This window comes from Plectropomus leopardus, chromosome 3 (genome assembly GCF_026936395.1).
Source record: "Plectropomus leopardus strain MGB_pleo_1.0 chromosome 3, ASM2693639v1, whole genome shotgun sequence".
In the NCBI taxonomy this organism is placed as follows: Eukaryota; Metazoa; Chordata; class Actinopteri; order Perciformes; family Serranidae; genus Plectropomus; species Plectropomus leopardus.
This window is the reverse complement of record NC_142178.1, coordinates 16,190,779-16,208,597: the sequence shown is the minus strand read 5'-3', so window position 1 is coordinate 16,208,597 and position 17,819 is coordinate 16,190,779. Positions and strand designations below refer to the sequence as shown.

The 17,819-nt window shown below is 40.6% G+C and overlaps 3 protein-coding genes across 4 annotated transcripts in view; 2 read left to right on the top strand and 1 right to left on the bottom strand.

Annotated features, from left to right (window-relative positions):
- The window catches only part of pkd1a (polycystic kidney disease 1a), a 162,140-nt gene extending 153,931 nt beyond the window's left edge, over nucleotides 1-8,209 (bottom strand). Inside the window, exon 1 of the mRNA XM_042484667.2 lies at nucleotides 8,074-8,209. The gene's annotated coding sequence lies outside the window, so the exon portion shown is untranslated. The remainder of the gene's footprint in view (nucleotides 1-8,073) is intronic.
- gprc5bb (G protein-coupled receptor, class C, group 5, member Bb) lies at nucleotides 1,601-10,049 on the top strand. The gene is made up of 4 exons (XM_042485852.2): nucleotides 1,601-2,365; nucleotides 3,051-4,146; nucleotides 7,932-8,044; nucleotides 8,130-10,049. Exons 2-4 carry the CDS (start codon nucleotides 3,051-3,053, stop codon nucleotides 8,172-8,174), a joined length of 1,254 nt encoding a protein of 417 aa, XP_042341786.1. The 5' UTR covers nucleotides 1,601-2,365; the 3' UTR covers nucleotides 8,175-10,049.
- Nucleotides 10,050-13,236: 3,187 nt separating this feature from the next.
- Nucleotides 13,237-17,808, top strand: knop1 (lysine-rich nucleolar protein 1). 2 transcript variants are annotated; one of them, XM_042485404.2, is made up of 7 exons: nucleotides 13,237-13,371; nucleotides 13,752-13,828; nucleotides 14,151-14,219; nucleotides 14,340-15,607; nucleotides 15,708-15,770; nucleotides 16,180-16,245; nucleotides 17,250-17,808. In XM_042485404.2, exons 4-7 carry the CDS (start codon nucleotides 14,387-14,389, stop codon nucleotides 17,553-17,555), a joined length of 1,656 nt encoding a protein of 551 aa, XP_042341338.2. In that variant the 5' UTR covers nucleotides 13,237-13,371; nucleotides 13,752-13,828; nucleotides 14,151-14,219; nucleotides 14,340-14,386; the 3' UTR covers nucleotides 17,556-17,808. The 2 variants fall into 2 exon arrangements, with proteins under 2 accessions (XP_042341338.2, XP_042341339.2); XM_042485405.2 differs by lacking the exon at nucleotides 13,752-13,828 and having other exon boundaries at nucleotides 13,291-13,371.
- The last annotated feature ends 11 nt before the right edge of the window (nucleotides 17,809-17,819 follow it).

Genomic DNA, 17,819 nt, shown 5'->3' with positions numbered 1-17,819 from the left:
TGAACCCTTCATAATCAAAGGGGAAAGATGCTCTGAGTTGTTTGTATTTCTTTAAACCAATTAAAATCCTCTCTTGCAGCATTGCCTTTTCTGTCCTAAGCCCCTTTTATCAAATGACCACTGGCATATGCATGCCATTCATACAGTAGCAGTGTTTCCCAAACACTGATTTATTTAATTTTATTTCATTGCAGGGCTTTGCACAGCACATTACATGCATGGGGATGAATTACAACACATTTCTCTCATTTTGAGTGATGCTCTGTTCACTGTAAAACTTACTAACCCTAACTTTAACCCAAATGTAAACCTAGTCCCAATTAGACACAAGTCCCTTTTCCTAGCCCGGTGTGGCAACGCATTTTGAAAAATGAGAAACACCTGTCTCAAATAGAGGCCTGGTCTGCTTGCTGTGAAGTTCATCTTATAGAACTTATGTGGATGTATAAAACTAGGTTGTTAGATACCAGCTTGAGCTTAGTTAACTGCTTAGATTGCGCATGCAAATATAAATATCTAAACTTTTGTCAATATGAATGTGCTACACAAATGGTTTCGTTGGTACAATTCTCTCAATTCAATCATTCACTTCATTTTTCTGAAACCAAAATTCAAATGGACGTTTGATGTCATGAGCACCAAAAGAGACAATACCAGCAAATGCAAAAAAAAAAAAAAAGTTTTAAATAAATTCTTTGATTGTATTTCCCATCTTTGCTCAGCAACAATTTTGTGTGAAAGGAATTAAAAGCTTGCTCCATATAAATGCCTGTCCCAAATATAAGCCTATTGAGTTCAGTGGTTTAAGTAAATAATAGCCCGGGCTATTAACAGAAGTTTTACACTAAGTCACTTAGTGTAAAACTCAGGGCCTGAAAAATTGCTAAATCTGGCAAAAAGTCACCAATTTGGCAACACTGGAACAGACGTGCAAATGTATTTGCCTTATCAGAATAGCCAATAGTGACACTCTCTCTCTGAACGGATCTGTGATTGGCCAACATCTTCTGTCACAGGCTATATTTTCTTAAGTCTAAAAAACAGAGCCATGAGTGTGTAGGCTCCATACCTGGAGCCAGCCGTTAGCATAGCTTAGCACAAAGATTGTAAACAGGGAGAGACAGCGAGCCTGGCAGACATCCTGGAGTTTAGAAGACTGTTTCTCATTCATCTCATTCATTACTCTGCTCGTCCACTATCACACTATCACTATCACTCTCTGGATTAGCCTGTCTTTACTGACAAATCAGGGTGCAGGTGTGCACTCTTCTTACATCTGTTCATCTGCAAGTTTACTTATGTCCGACAAACCAGCTTTGGCTTCTCCTGCATTTGGCCTCTATCTGTCACTGAGCTCACTCGTGTCTGTCAGCTTTAATCTCTGTCACACTGATCCAAACTGACTCAATTAGCTAGGACAATGGTTGCTGTCATGGTTTCCCATCTCCAGGGGAGGAGATTACTCCCCTCTAAAGGGAGACTTGGCTGAATCATGTCTTCAAGGGTATTATGTAACACTCTCTACCACGTGGCCACAGGGCTCACCTGTGTTTAGATTGACCATCTGCCCCTCTGCTTCCAAAGCCCATCTTCGCTTTGCAACACACACTGTCAGCGGACATCTTATTGCTGCAGAGACCTTCATTTGTTTTGGTCCAATCTGGTGATCCAAGATGAATCTCCAGCTCTGAGTGTGAGGAAGAATTGTATAAGTGGTATGAGGAAAGCGTGGGATATTGTAGGCAGGAAATAACACCGAGATGTGCAAACGGGTGACTAATGCCGGCTTGGCTGTGAATTATCATGCTTATGTACTGTACTTATTTCCTATCTTCTTCCTGTTTAGACAGGTGCATCAGCAAATCATACTCCCCATGTGTGGGTGAGCTGAAGTAAGGCTGGGATTGCGTCTCTGTTGACACCTCCGCAGATTCAGCGTGAAGCAGGGAGAGAGAGAGAAACAGACATGCAGACAGAATGAATAGAATGAGGAGGACAGAGGGAGCGAGAGAGAAGACTGAAAGAGACAGAAGATATATTTGACTATGTGGGTGTGTGAAGTATCGAGGCATGCATCATAATTGTGGATTCTTCTCGGAGCAGCCGGACGTGTCACTGCAGCAGCAGGACATTATTGGCCTCACAAAGAGTGACATTTTGTACTTTAAAACACTGAAAGCTGTGAGTGCAGAGAGCGACAAAAAAGACAAAATGGAAACTATTTTGTTTCACCTGCCTCAAGGATTTCATTAATTGGGATTATAAGAAAAAAATACTTGAACTTGTTGAAGGGATGCAGACTGCAAAAATGATGATGCCCCTTCGCTGTCAATAATCAAGATTTCAAGTCGAGAATTTATCTGAGGTGAGTATGGAGTTATTATAATTGATGAGTTTAATCATTCTAATGCTGTAGTATTTTGTATTTGTGTGTTCTAGTTTTGTTAGGACCAAGTTGAGTTTCAGACCTTGGCAGTAAGGACATTTTTTAAAAGTGAGAACATTGTGTATTGGCTGTTTGAGGGTTAAAATTTAGTATTATGACAAATGTTTAAATCAGGCTCTTGTCAGGTTTCTGGGAATGCATTATGTCACTGAGGGTCCTCACAAGTCAGTACAAACAAGCGCCTGTGTGTGCGCGCACACATACTCGTGCATTTCTCTGTGCTTTTGGGTATTGAAACTCGACTACTCAAAAGCTCTGTATGCGATGTAGTCAGCCCACGCTGTTTTCCGTTACCATAGAAACCATTGCCCAGTGCTAAAAGCTGTTCTGAGTGTGTGTGTGTGTGTGTGTGTGTGTGTGTGTGAGTGAGAGAGAGAGAGAGAGAAACATATTAATCTCTGATATATAACAGGCTTACTGGATGTTAATATATATTGGCTGCTGTTTTTGTAGTCTATATTGTGACTCATGAAGATGTTGTATAAAGTAATATACAGAACATTCACCTTTCTGCCCTCCCCCTCTCTGGATCTCGCTTCCTCTTGTTTATCTCTCTCTACCTTTCTCTCCATCACTACATATTTTCTGTCTGTGTGTCTCTAAGATGGCCGTCAGCCCTATCATCATCTGCCTCCTGTCACTGATTGGCTATGGCTCATCCAGCCCCTCTCCTCCTCCTCGGGGATGCAGCGTGGATGTGGACCCTCCGTACAGAGTTCTGTGTGACCTGGAGTCAGTCTGGGGTGTGGTCCTGGAGGCCGTGGCCTGCAGCGGTGGCCTCGCCTCTCTGGTCCTCGCCGTGCTGCTGCTAGTCAAGCTGCGCTCCATTTCCGACTCGGCCAGGCGCTCTGGCATGGGGCCGCTCCTCCTGCTCCTGGGCACACTCCTTGGGCTCTTCTCCATCTCTCTGGCCTTCCTGGTGGGGAAGAACCAGGCGCTGTGTGTGGTCCGCAGGGCTTTCTGGGGGCCCCTTTTTGCCCTGTGCTTCTCCAGCTTGCTAGTGCAGGGTGTGCGGCTGAGGAGGCTGGTGGCTGGCAAGACGAGTCCATCGGGCAGCTCCCTTGCAGCGCTCGGCCTGGCCTTGGCTTTGGTTCAAGGGATCATCTCTGCTGAATGGGTCTTGCTGACTGTTGTAAGGGAGGGACACCCAGCCTGCGAATATCCACCTTTAGACTTTGCTTTGACATGCAGCTACACCCTGGGGCTGCTCCTCATTGCCATGGGGCTTTCTCTAGGAGTGGTGCTGTGTGGAGGAGAGATGGGGGTAGAGGGAACAGGTGGGAGTGAAGAAGATAGGGAAGGAGATAGTGAAAAACGAAGATGGAAGTGTAACGCTGTGTGGCTCTTCCTGTCCAGTCTGGCGTCAGCATTGCTATGGGTGGCCTGGCTGGGGTTTTATCTTTATGGCAGCCAGGCGCTAAGGGGAAAAGGGAAGGGGTCGGGGAGAGGAAAGAACGATGCAAAGGTCTTGGATGAGCCTGCACTGGCGGTGGCCCTCGTCATTCAGGGCTGGATCCTGCTGCTGTTCCACGCTATTCCAGAAGCACACTTGTGTCTCCGGAACCCTCCGCAAACCAACACGCAAGACTTCTTCGACACCAGTCACACGACACCTCCACATTTTGGAGATGACCTCCCATCACACTCTCACCGACCTTTTGCTGAAAACCAGTCTTTTTCTATGGAGGAGCATGGTGCAAGTAGGCTTATGTAATGTGTGTGTATATGTGTGTGTGTGTGTGTGTGTGTGTGTGTGTGTGTGTGTGTCACTGTGCATGTTGATTTAACAGAGATAAAGTATCTGCGTTTTTTTTTCAAACCTGGGTCAAATGGAGTATATAAGGTTGTATTTTCAACATCATAGGATGAGTACAAAATGTTTGGCATTCAGTATGAGTTCACGAGAACACTGTTGCCTGGCAACTTACAACAAAACTGGATGTTGCCTTGAGTCCTCTCCAAAAACCATGAATGGCTTATGTTTTCTGCATTCAATGTCATACCAAGCAATGAAAAAGGAGTAGATAACAAAAGTAACTCACTTTCATGGAGTCTAACATTTTTAAATATTTCAAAATTGAAAGCAGATCTATCCTTAGAGTCTGAAAGGTGGTAAATTCGGCTCTGGTCAGCTGAATTGATGTCCTTTACATTGGATCTGAGCAGTTACCAGGGGCTTTATTCACAGAGTGTCTCATGTTTTTTACAATCACTTTTCTTGAACACGTTTCGCAGAAAGAACTCCTAAGCTAAAATAAGGAATGACCTTATGTCTCATGAGTCTTTTTACACAAAAATTGTGCTGATGGGCCACTAAGAAGTCCCTTCTTTATGCCTCCTTTGCATTTTTACACAGAATCAAACAACAGCAGTGTCATTTCAGACAGCATGTCAGCATTGCAGAAGAACATGAGGTGTGATGGGTCATGTTTAACACAACAGGGTCAGCAGCTTTTGCTAAACATTAACAATGACATAACATGACAATAACAATCATTTACCTTATATGTTTTATGGCAGCTGATCTTGTCACCTGTTCTTAGGGTAAGAGAGTCTATTTGTTTTCCCAATTTATGGACATTTTCGTCCAGAATTGTTCTTGTTTGAGTTACCTGCTAACTGCTGTTAGCTCCTTTTTAAATCTGTCAAAACATCACACCCATCGTGCCCATGGTCTCGAGCTGCCAGCTGTCCATTTTACATAGACCTCGATTCAGCGCTTTCCCTACCTCCGTTGCCAGCTTAAAGGCAATGGAGGTAGGTTCCTTGATTGTACCTTTTCTATAGAATGGCAAAGTGGAATAACAGTGCGATATTCCCACCTTGAATAGGCAGTGTAAAAGGGGCTAGGGATTTATTTTCTCTATCTTTAGTGATTGACAGGTGGCTGGTCTATGTCAATAAATCAATTAAATATTCATTTGCTCGTTCATTATTGAAAGGATCAGTCCGCAATTCTGGAGAAAGATAGTTGACTGCTGAGTGTCATTACAAGGTCATCAAATACTGATGACCTTTGGTTGGTCGTAGAACTGAACCACCAACCCAAATTCATTTGACAGCTTCGGTAATCAACTATTTTTTCCCAGAATAACATACTGCACCTGTAAGTAATAAATGCCAGATAAATAGACTTTCATCCACTGCATTGCAGACTACCTGAACATACAAGATGACCATATTACCATACTACCATGAGTGCCATGTAGGTTTGTTTACAGCAAAATTGGGCTCACTTTTAGCCACTGTATGCAATCCAGCATCCAATTAAACCCCATGAAATGCCTGATTATCCAGAAGGCTTATAGGAAAATGTATGAGTCATCTCATTTTGGTTACTCTCCAAATTTATCCGAAGCCAGATGCGCTGATGAAGAGCTAAACCACGATGAAACAGGATCAACAAAGAGTGGAGGCAGTAGCAGAATGGAGTCAGAGAGCGTCTCACAAGCAAGCAGGAAATTGATGATATTGGTCGACCAATTTAGTCATACGGAGGGAAAAGCCATGTAACGTGGTGTAAGGCAGTCACTAAAGGATTTACTTTGTGGTTGAAAAGATGTGGTTAAGCCCTTCGTTACTTTCTTTAATGGACTGTACACTCCCTGTACCTGTAATTTCTGCAGAGGAGCTTATGTTAAAACATAGGATAGGAATGATGGTAGATACTATGAAAGAAAGACCAGAGCTGATTTTTTTTCCTTTAAGAAATAACACAATGTTTCTCTTCCAAATGTCAGGATTGTTACAGCAATGCAATTCACCACAACACACTCCTAAGTTTTGTAGTAGCTTAGACCCAAACATTAGATACAGATGTTGTGTAAATGACTGTATAAGTAATCTGCCCCTGTGCTTTAGCATGTCACTGATAAATATCTTAATATTATTGTTTTCAAAAATAAAACAAAAATATAAGGTACACACACTACACTTTATCAGCGGACGTTAATCGCTTCTTGCTTGCGGTCCCTCGTCACACGCTTACAGGCAGGCCACCTAATTGGCTCGCCTGACTTCTATATTTAGAAATGAAGTAAAATTCTATGTGCCACTATCCTTTAACTTCTACATATGGTCAAAGACGCTGCTGTTCAGCACAAGCTCATGTTCAAAATCACTCCCTGTTGACTAAATAGTGTGCTAGGTTAATGATACTACTACTAGCATTTACTGCAGGCCATTTCATTTGGATGTGCAAATTCTGTGTGTGAAACTTTTTTCTAAAAAGTTCCCTAAAAATATTCCTAACCCTCACAAAACCCTAACAAAATAAGTAGTGTCCATGGCTTGTATGCTCCTTTATGTTAACAATCCCAGTATTCAATATGAAGTATTCAGTTTGAAAATATCAGTCTTGTGACACAACAGCTGCAAACAGAGTTGAAACTTGAGAAAGGCTGCTGGTTCCAGAAAGGTTCTTCCCATTCTGCATTCCCATTTTAATTTTTTGTTTTTAACAATCTGATCTATGTTACTTAAAGGACCATTGTGTAAAATTTAGGAGCACCTATTATTCATAACTATGTTTTCATTAGTTTATAATGCCCTTAAAAAAATATCTTGGGTTTCTGTCGTCTTAGAATGAGCCATTTACATCTACATACAGAGCGGGTCATCTTCCACAGAGTCTGCCATGTTGTTTCTACAGTAGCCCAGAGTAGATAAACCAAATATTGGTTCTAGATAGGGCCATTTGCATTTACGGTCAGCCACCATAGTTCTCATACGCGCTTGGCATACAGGCGAGGTTTCATTTTTGCAACCTCACTGCTAGTTTCCACGAAATTCTACACACTTGATCTTTAACATAGAAACATGGGACTCTTCTGGATGTATTATTTTTTTTAAGGATCATGTTTCAACTTTTTTCCTAAAAAACGTGTATTTTTCTCCATGAACATCGGGCTCCATTAGCATGTAGAAAACGGTGCAGGACACATCACAAAAATTAGTGTGACAGATGCTCACAACGGCCCGACATCACCCTCGATCACCCTCGACCCCTGATCATCAGCTTGGAGTGTCAGGGCCCTAATAAGCCATGGAAGATTGGTGGGGTTCCTGAAATATTGCTGCCACAAGGACTTACGGGACAGCATTACACAGCATTACACAGCTGTTACTTTCTTCGGCTATCATGGCGGACACTCGGACAGCTCAAAGTCATTTACTCAGATAGTAACCTTCCTAAGCAAAAAAGACTAACTGCAGCTATAGTGTGTAGATACCCACACTGCACTGAAGAGAGAGCTAATCAACCATAATAGTGAAAAATCACCTGTGTGGGTTTACTAGGGGTGTAAAAAGGGCTACAAACTACTTGGAAAAAATGTACTTTATCCTCAAAATTTGATGCATGTGTACTTTTTACCAGTCACAGTCATCAATCATCTCTTGAAACTGGAATCATCATGATCAAGTAGATGTAACATTTGTCAGACATCTGTAATTCGTGTGTGTTTTGCTCTGCTTGGTCTGTCAGCTCTCCGAAGTGGAACGTACCACAGCAGCCACGGGAGTGCCCGTCATGGCGTTGCGTTCAGAGGTCATGTCTACCAACCTACTGAGATGGCTCTGGTCATGAACGGTGGAACAGTAAGTAAGGAAGAAATTTATCTACTTACCAACCAACCACAGGAGTGCTTCACGCGTTCACTATGTGTTCATCTGTCTCTTGTAGATGCCCACAGCTCCAGTTAACTACACAGGACGACGGTTGTGGTAAAATGGGATGAGACTTGAAGAGGATCCACTGGTGTGACGCTGGTGTGTAACAGTAGAATTTCCTGTTGCCTAAAAAGAGGAGGAAGGAAATATTAAAGAAAGCATATCACACAGGATTGAGTTGATGGGAGCTTAAAAAATGTTTAATGTGTTAGTGTTTCTGCACACATGTATGAATTTTACATTTAAGGTACCAATTCTATACTGTAGTATTTTCGCAGAAGTTTTCTGGGTGCCTCTTTACTGGCTTACTGGAAATGAAATCCCAAAAGAGGGATGAGAAAGTGACACAGCTTCCACAGTAAATTAATACACTCATGAGGAATGTATGAGGAGGACAAATGTTATTATATAGAGGATGAATATCAAAGACAAGTGTTCAATGTGATGTTGACCACGAGACAGTAGAGACTTAAGGATAATTTGAATGTAGTGAAGTAACATTTTGTGTGAGCAGCTCTTATTGAATGCTGTTACTTACTGATGACATGTCATCAGTGATGTTTGCTTCATAAAAACTTATCTTCTCTTTTTATCTGGCGTCAAGCTACAACTCAGAAAAAAACCCCTTTCGATTGTTTATGTAAATTACCTGCATACGCCCACAAAGCTTGCTTGGCCTCTGTGACACGCTGGAAAAAACCCAAAGGACTCACAATGTTTTTCTCTCCGTATCTCCATCCTATTATCAGTGCTATCGCACAGTTTGGCACATTTCACCACGTGTTGAATATTGCCATGCATTTAACAGAGCTTGTGTAGAGTTCTGGAGAATCATCTGGTTATTTTAAAGGATAAACTGAGTCGACAGCTCATGGATGAGTAGTTTTTAATAAGCATATCATGAAAAGCCATTTAATACTGTAATGCCTATAATGAAGTATATAGGGTTTACTGTTGGAGGTTGTGATTTTGCACTTTATAATGTCTGGGCATTGTGATATTTGAGATGCATGTAAAAGCGCAGTTTAAAGGTAATGTATTTTGTCACATTTTTATTGTATTTTGAGTGTTTTTTAGAATTTTGATATATTTATGGAAGACAAATACCAGTTTTAGTGTTGAGTTGATTCCCATGTAAAGTGTTTGGAAAATATAAACATCTGAAATTCCATTAAAACTGGGCAAGCCTTATCCGCAGAGGAAGAACGTGTGGTATGATTCAAAAATCTTGAACAGCTAAAAAGACCTTGACTTTGGACTCTAGTTTTGGTACATTTTCACTAATGTTTTCCCAAAGATGGTTTCAAAAAGGTTTCTGATAATTCTATCCACTTTGTTTAAGATGTTTGGTAACACTCTTTACGTTCCCTTTAAATATCAAAATCCCACTGAATATAGAGAAAACGTTTTGTCATCCATCACTGTGAATTTAACTGGAACAGATTCAATCAAATGTATATTTTTTATCACTGACACAGCAAAGTTTGGCTCCAAAGCGAGACAGATATCTAGCCGGCAGCTGCTGGCAATTGAACTCTGAGGCAACTTCATACTTGACTGAAGGGATGCAGTTTTACACTGGATTCATTCCAGGACATTTTATCCACTTAAAATATAATTTAAAGAACAGTCACTATGTTCATGTTGTGACCATTTCTTTTTGCTATAAGACTTAACTAAATGATTTGCTTTTGTGTACAAGTGTGTGCTCAGATATTGTACAATGAAAATATTATCATAACAGAATTTTTATGTGTTAACCCTATATATGTGACTTTTAATCATGTAAATAATCCAAATGTGACAATGGTATTTTCCTTTTAAGATGCTCTTATGATGAAAGCACTGTCACTGTTTTATGGCAGCATAACATGAATGTCTGTAATGTGATTCGCACAAAGTGGCTAATACATTGGTGCATATTTTCTGTTAATCATTGTCTGGTCTTTGAACTATTCTTTTTTCAGCTTTAAATCCTCATGGTGCACTAATGGATCATTTTCACTGTAGGCGTCAGCTACTTCATAGAGATGCAGAGACACAGAGCAGAGCAAGGGTCCCAGTAGTACACATTTCGAGCAAAGGACTCCTTAGCTGACAGAGAGACGGAGCAAAGACACCCTATATTTTATAAAATGGAGTAACATATTAGAGCAGTCTAAAGAGTCATGTATAACGTACCTTTTTATAGTGAATACTAAGCTTTTAAAATATTAACTATTGGTAGATTTGTATATTTCTACATCATGTTTGTATTTCTGAGGTAGACATATTCCAGAGTCTCTTTCTTAAAAATTAACAAAATGATTCATTGTGGCTCACAAGAGTTCTAATTGGCCAGTATGTTTTAGTTTTAATAGTAAATAATTGGCACAAGGATTCATCAAGGACTGATTAATAACCGTTAGCCAATCATTAACATTGTATGCTGTAAATGTAATTTTTGAAAAACAAATAAACAAAACAAAACAAAAAAAAAACAACTAAAACAACTCATGTACCATGACAATGTCATGCAACTTAAGAAAATACAGGCAAATAAAGAAAACATCATCACAGGACACTAAAAACTGATGTCCTTGTGTGATTATATGTCAAAGTTAGTCCGGAAAGATGTCCAGAGAGCACAAATGAAACAAATACATTTATTGATGACCCCTCTCCTTATATTACAAACTGGGTCTAAAACAAAAGTTGCTTTCGAATATGTATCTAAAAAAACAGAAAACTATTTTGGTTGTTGCTCTTATCAGACAGAGTACAGAATGGGTTTCACACATGTCATATTTCGTTATTAGTAATCACAAAATTGCTGTATTATTTATGGAGCTTGGCTGGTTTATGAGCCAAGTAAAGACATGCAGGATGTCTCCCCTCTGTGCGCTGTGTTGCATTGTGAAAATGCAATCAAAAATAGCAACATAGCAGCTGCTCTGAAATCCCTCACTGCATGTGGGAGTGTGTTAAAAGTAACCTGTGCTATATTCAAGTCATGGCACCTTAAATTTTTAGAACTCTTAGAGGCTGTAGATGGAGGTTTGGTATGCAGCTGGCTGAGACTGCAGGTTGAGGGCTGGGTGCCGACAGGCTGTGGGTGAAATATGCTGAGGTGGAGCGCTGGGGCTGCAGATGGCTGTCAGAGGTAGTAGGCAGACGCAGGAAGATGGGGATGTAGCTGGCATACACATCTTAGGTGGCAGGTGGTGTTAAAGCTAGAAGTAGCAGGCGGAGGCTGAGGCTGAGGGTGGATACCACTCCTCCATGCATACCTGCCAACACTCCTGATTTACACGAGTCTCCCTATTTTTAACCCTTTCTACTGCCCTGCTCCCAGTTGGTAATTTCTTCTGCTATCTCCTGATTTCATAGCGATATGTCTCAAATGAGTGTTTCAGAGTTTCTGTGATATGTCCAGACCGTAGGATATGTGTCATGGGACCTGGCAACCTAACCCAAATAACCCCGCCTGACGTGCGGTGCATTACTTGTCACTGCGCATGTTCAAGCTCATGTTCGACGCGGCGCCAATACAGTCACTACACACTTTGCAACTGAAAATGGATGAAACAGCCCCCAAAAAGAGGAAATGTGCTTTGACATTTCTGTTCACTTTACTGTGAGCTATGGATTTAAGGCTCATTAAAAGTAATTTAGTTTACATCCTTGTATTTATTGTGTTAATTTGTGGTGGAGGTTATATGGGCCATTTCAACCAATACCCCAGAGAATCTAGCAGCCAATGCTGGCAGGTAGTCCTCCATGAGAACACTGTGGTTGCTGCCTGCTGGCAAAGACTGTACATGTATGACTGTAAATGGGAAACCTTAGGTTTGCTGGATCTGCACTGGCTGTCTACCATAAGTTGATAGAAGATTTCGGGGCTGTAGCTGACTGGCATAGTTGCAGGTGAAAGCTGGTGGTCAGAGGCTAGAGGGAGAGGCAGAAATTGCAGCTGGCATCTGTCAAGCTGCAGACAGACACTGGTCTTGGTCTTTTTGATTTCTGAGGCTCAAGGCAAGGTAGAGGCTGGGGCTTAGACTATTTCCCAAAGTATTGTGTCAAAATCTAAAGGCCCGAGTATGTTGAAACAAACTACTTTGCCAAACCATGTCCAAAAAATTTTAAAAAAAGAGAAGTTCAAGCCCTTCTCCTTTCGCACCTCCACTCACCTGACAAACTGCCACACTAATTGGGTGTGAATGTCAGACTCAAAAAGTTAGAAAAGGTATCCAGCAGAAAAATTTTAAGGCAAGGTGAGTTTCAGGTGCTGTTTGACCATCTGATAAACACTTTGAAAGGTGGTACCTTGACACTGCAGCTTTCTTGCTGCAAGGAATTTCAGGTGAAAGTGACATGAACTGCTGGTTTATACAGTAACACTGCTGTAGTATACACTGCTCCTTTAAAGATATATTAGCCATTGTCATTTTAATGCAAATGGCCCTACCTAGAGCTAGTGTTTGGTTTTTCCACTTGGGGCTACTGTAGAGACATTGTGATGCAATATGGTGGACTCTGTGGACGAGATGCTGCTTCCTATATAGATACTAAGGACTGATTCTAAGGTAACAAAAACACAAATTTTGATTTTCAGGTGATTATAAACTAAAGAAAACATAGCTTACGTATAATATTATAGCCTATTGCATTTCTGAAAATGTATCACCCTCAATCATTCACACTGGACCTTTAACTCATAGTTTGATTGTCATTTGTTTAGTTATCTTCATTTGTATTTGTATATTTTTACTTAGTATTATTATTATTAGTAGTAGTAGTAGTGGTGGTGGTGGCGGTAGTAGTAGTAGTAGTAGTAGTAGCAGTATTTGTAACTGTGCCATATTCAGTTCTGTCACATACTCCCTGGAAGTCTGTCTTGAAACTAACTTTGGCTCAAAAAAAGGGGAGAAACTGACCACGATAGCATTAGCTTTAGCTTGGACGGTGTTTCACAACTGAAGTACAGACATTCACGAGAAACTTATAAAATTCACCAAATAGTATTAACGGTTAAAACCAACAAACAAAACCAAAATGACATTGATAAAAACGACAACAACACCTGTTGGACTTTCGTGTTACCTGGCACAACTCTGGAACGTGGTTCGCATGCGCGCGCTCGTTGCTACTTCCTGATAACACATCCATGGTTGCTGGTTGCTACGGACTCCTTGGTCACTAACAGGAAAGAGGAGGAATTACTTCCGGGTGAAAGGAGTAGCTGGATATCCACGTGAATTATCAAAGTATACAAAGTAAGTAAACTTGTCAGTATATCAAGATTTCACGATACAATGTGCGGCTATGATAAAATACTCTTATCATCTGTCTGACTGATTAGTTTTTACCTTAATCGGTGCAACCATTTAGCTGCTATTTAACATTAGCCGCTATCTGCTAGCTAGCATGATTTACCAAGAGAGTGCTAAATAAACTCTCATCTTAGTCTGACTGAAAAGCGTTGATTTTTCTGTGTTATCACTCTGGACATGTAACTCGTGTAAATTGATTTATTGATCAAAATTTCTCCATTCAGGTATAAGTGCAATGTAAGTGTTACCTTACATTATAAACAGTGTGACTGAAAGCATGCTCACTTGAACCAGCAGATCACTGTGTTCATTCTGTGTTTCAGACGGACACCGATGAGGGTGTGATCTTCGTTTTTTGAAAAGTGTGCACGTAAATCCAATAAGATTTATCATCGACCAGGTACAGATTTGCAACATCAAACATCCAACTCTGAATGAGGATAATTTGTGCTGCAGATCAGTTAACACATGCAAGGCAGGAGAATAATCCAAGATTTAAACCTTAGCTGGATTAAAAAAAAATAAACATTCATACAGACTGTATGGTGTGAAAGTGTTCCAAAAAAATGCTTTTAAGTAGACATTCAAAGCCTGAGAATTTCATAAATGTACATTTTTTTAACACAAAACTAAGCATGAGTGACACATGCAGACTGATGCATGTATCATGTATGTATGTTTATGTAAACATTTCAGCACAATTATGTTTCTTTTCTCTGCAGACGTTACGACTGGCACTGCAAAGACACATTGATCAGCAGTCCCGGCCCAGACAGCAGGCCATATCCTTGGTTAGTGTTTATTGCTGTTAGTCAAACATGAACATACACATTGAGCCTATGAACCTTGGTTTGCAATTTTATTTATTATCAAAAGGCGCTTTCTTGCAGTAATTGTAATTCTCTCACCAGACAAGCCAGGAGTCTTTTGTTGTGGAGAGGCGAGTGGAAGAGTGAAAATGAAGATGGTAGAAGAGAACAGTGAGGAGAATTTTGTAAAGAAGAAGAAGAAGAAACTCACAAAAGAACAAGCCTCAATGCCTGACAAGAAAAACTTTATTGGTGATGATGGGATCCCAGTAGAGGTGAAAAAAGAGAAGAAGAAAGGTAAAAAAGTTGATGCAATTGTTATAGATATAGAAGGGGATGATGGTGGTGAAAAGAAAGAGAAGAAGAAAAAGAAAAAGAAGAAAATTCTTACTGAGTCTCTGAATGATGCTAACGGCTCTGATGTCAAGAATGGAAACGACGAAGAAGCCAACAAAAAGAAGAAGAAGAAGAAGCAGCTGGCTGGTGGTAACAATTCAGTAAAAGATGAAGAGGAAAAGAAAAAGAAGAAACGAAAAAATAAACCTGCACAAATTGAACCAGAAAATGTAAAGTCCGAGAAACCGGAGGAAGAGGGACAGCAAGCTGGGAAGGATAAATTGACAAAGAAAGCTAAAAAAGAAAAAAACATTTTAGTTGAAGGTACTGAAATTAAGGAACATGTTAAAGAAAAGAAGAAAAAGAAAGCCACTGATAAGGAAACCAGAGAAGCTATGGGTGAAATAAGTGTAACAAAAAAGAAAAATAAAGCTAAAATGAAAGTGTCTGAGAATGGAGTGAAGTTAGAAACACCAGAGGGAGAGCCTGAAGAGGCTGAGGAGGTAAAAGTGAAAAAAAAGAAAAAAAAGGAAGCCGACACTATAGGAGATGGAAATGAATCAGGAACGCCTCAGATCGAAGGTAACAACAAACAGAGCAAAGCAGCATCAGACAAAAAGGTGAAGACAGACAAACTGCCCAACAAAAAGAAGAAGAAATCTACAGAGAGTGAGATTATTGTCAAAGAGGACGAAGAGGAGACGGCGCTAAAGAAGAAAGTAAAAAACAAAAAGCGTGGAAAAGCTTCTGTGGAGGTCAGCGAGGTAGAGGAGACAGAGCCGAAGAAGAAGAAGAGAAAAAAGGGAAACTCTGAGGGAGAGAAGGAAGAAGCATTAGTGTTAAAATGTGAAGAAATTGAGGAGCAGAGCAGCGAAACTCTTGTCATGGCAGCTGGTGAAACGACGGGCAAGAAGAGCAAAAAGAAGAAGAAGAAGAAGAGCTCCACTGAGGTGGAAACACAAGCAGAGAGTTTTGAGACTGTTGCAAAGAAGAAGAAGAAGAAGAACATTAAAGAGGAGGTGGAAGAGCAGCATGTGAGTGTGTACTAACAGATGTGATTGACACTGTGCTCAGATGTTATTTTTTGGTTTTCACATCTGGACTGAACCTTGTTTATGTTTCACTGTGTTTCAGGAGTTCACCAGTGTGGACGGGGTTTTCCTGTCAGAGAAAACTGATGAGGTCACCATCAACCAGGTAAAGAGGTTGACAAGGAAAGAGGTCTTTATGACTCCATCTCTGTATAACATGTGATTATTATTGCTTTGCATAAATGCTCAACATTTTGGGAAATGAGAGCACTGATAACACTCAAAAGTCTGTTTGGTAGATATGAAGCTACCACAAAGAGCCTGTTAGCTTAGCTTAGCATAAAGACTGGACAAAGGGGAAACAGCGAGCTTGGCTCCTCCTCTGGCTGTAGTTTCAATCATCTCTCAGGGAAGTCTAAGCAAACAATCGGATTTCCCAAAACTTTGAGCTATTTCTTTAGAAGGACAATAGTCTGTACTTGAATTGAACTTCTACCTCCCAGATGAATCTGTAAAAAACTTGGTGTATCAGTTTTATTTAGTTAAGCTTACTGAACTGTTTTGGTTTGTCACAGGAAAGAAGACAGGCTTTACAAATGGAGACTGACGAGGTCTCTCAGCCAAAACCAGCCAAACCTACGGTCAGTATTATCAACTTTCTTTTCAATAAAGTAAAACTCCAGAGTTTTAGTGTTTTCACAACAGTGGGGGACTTGGAAGAGAATAAAATATGTAAATTGTTCCAGCAGGATTTTCTGATTTTTAGTCAAAATAACTGGTAAAGTTAAAAAAAACAACAAAAAAACACTTGGCTCTACATTTCCCATAATGCAACTCAACAGCATCGTCATTAGACCCATGCTGCCCAATGCACGTTCAGTTCGCAAACTGTATGCACCGTTTAGCCACAGTTTTCATGTTGAACGTGTTTCCTTGATACGGTGTGCCGTAGGCTTTGAAGTACGTTTTCTCACATTTGGTGGGTGTTTCAGAGGTGATACTCAGTCAGCAGTGACATGTATATAAACCAGATTCTGGTGGGACTTTTCTAATTGTACAAATGTCATTTCACACTAGCTTTATTAATGTAAACATATGTTTTCCTATGCCAGTGAAGCCCCTTTGAATGGAACTGAATTAAACCCCACGGTATTTAAAGGCAGTGGGCCTGTGTAACAAAACAGGGTGTTCAACGCACCACTGTTACTGTTTCAACAAACGCTTCGCTACATTTTGTTAGGGCATAACGCAGCCCTGGTAAATGCCCTCTTCTTCAAACTCCACTTCCCCACTTTGTAAAGCTGGCTTTCTATTTTACACATGGAGCCTACAAAGCCCAAGCAAGTTGTCTTACGTCTGAGAAGATCATCAGGGTTATTTTTTCAGACTTTAGAGCAGTCCTCCAGGCCCGCAGAGCTCATTGTCCCACAGTTTTCACAGACTGAGCAGTACTGCTCGTGTAAAATCAGCAGAGCGCTCCTTAAAGGAATAATTCACCTACAGAATAACCGCTGCATGATGTTTTCTTGACAAATTCTATGTAACACATCATGAATAATTGATATATAAATAGTCGTTTGTGGGTGAAGGATTCCTTTAATGCATTAAGTCTTTTATATTTGTCTCCAATGTCTCTGTCCCTCAGGGTTTTGGCCAGTGGAGCACTGCCGAGTTCAGCAGCTCTGAACAGCAGCAGAAGTTTCTGAGGTTGATGGGCGGCTTCAAAAAGGGATTCCAGCCAGCTGCGGGGAGCAGCGGAGGAGCAAATATGGCGCTGGGGAACGACGCACAGAAGCAGCTGCAGCAAGGGCTTCTGGGAGAGTTTGAACGTGCTCAGTCACGCAGAATGGACTTCAGTAACAGGGGGTCAGGACTTGGGTATACCGCACCGTCCAATAAGAAGTTCTCCATCGACATCAATTCACGTCAATCAGTTCGCTTTGATGATTGATGTGTGTGTGTGTGTGTGTGTGTGTGTGTAGGATAATGTTTAAGAGATGTGTGTATGGTTGTACAAAATTGGTGGGATTTTTTTAATGTATAATTTTATACGTAGATTTGCCCACAAATGTTTTTTTAGCTTCACTGGAAAAATCAACATATAACAACAAAATAGGATTTAAACTTTTATAGAAATGAATATCAGACTGTCACAAAATGCCACTTGTACATACTGTTTATTAAACATCGTCCTGCTTGAGGAACTGGACTTTTT